The sequence below is a fragment of the Habropoda laboriosa genome, unplaced genomic scaffold (assembly GCF_001263275.1).
Source record: "Habropoda laboriosa isolate 0110345459 unplaced genomic scaffold, ASM126327v1 scaffold67, whole genome shotgun sequence".
Lineage (NCBI taxonomy): Eukaryota > Metazoa > Arthropoda > Insecta > Hymenoptera > Apidae > Habropoda > Habropoda laboriosa.
Genome location: NW_017100242.1, coordinates 5,012,622 through 5,013,238, shown reverse-complemented (window position 1 = coordinate 5,013,238; position 617 = coordinate 5,012,622). Strand labels below are relative to the sequence as shown.

The 617-nt window shown below is 23.0% G+C and overlaps 1 protein-coding gene across 1 annotated transcript in view; it reads left to right on the top strand.

The window, feature by feature from the left end:
• The window catches only part of LOC108572032 (ras-related protein Rab-40B), a 3,819-nt gene that overhangs the window by 1,221 nt on the left and 1,981 nt on the right, over positions 1–617 (top strand). The window contains exon 2 of the mRNA XM_017934213.1: positions 225–418. Within this exon, the coding sequence (XP_017789702.1) occupies positions 225–418 (194 nt within the window). The remainder of the gene's footprint in view (positions 1–224; positions 419–617) is intronic.

The window sequence follows — 617 nt, the reverse complement described above, 5'->3', positions numbered from 1 at the left end:
ATTTTATGTATTATATATTCTTAATGGTAAATTGGCATAAATTATTTTCATAGTATCTCTTTTTATTTAATTTACTTTCTATTTTTATTTTATTTTTATAAGTACAACTTTTAAATTTATCATTTCTAGTGTATAGGATTTTTATTATGTTGCATAAATTATATGTGTGTGGTGCATGCATGTGTATGTACTTGATAAATAATAAGAAAATATATGTTTTCTAGCATATAAAACTACTACTATCTTACTGGATGGAAAACGAGTAAAGTTACAATTATGGGACACATCAGGTCAAGGTAGATTTTGTACAATAATAAGATCTTATTCTCGTGGGGCTCAAGGTATATTTTTAGTCTACGACATTACCAATAAATGGTCATTTGATGGCATTGATAGGTGGTTAAAAGAAGTTGAAGAGGTATGTAATAATTAAATACCTTAAATATTAGTTCTTTTTACCATATTTTTTGTTTTACTTTAGTTACAGATCTATTCTAGATCTAGTAATTTTATATTAGAAATGTATATTGGAATTACATCATTTTTTACATTATTATGTTTCATAATATAAACATAAAATATGAAAAAATTAAATGATTATTGCATAATTACATTTT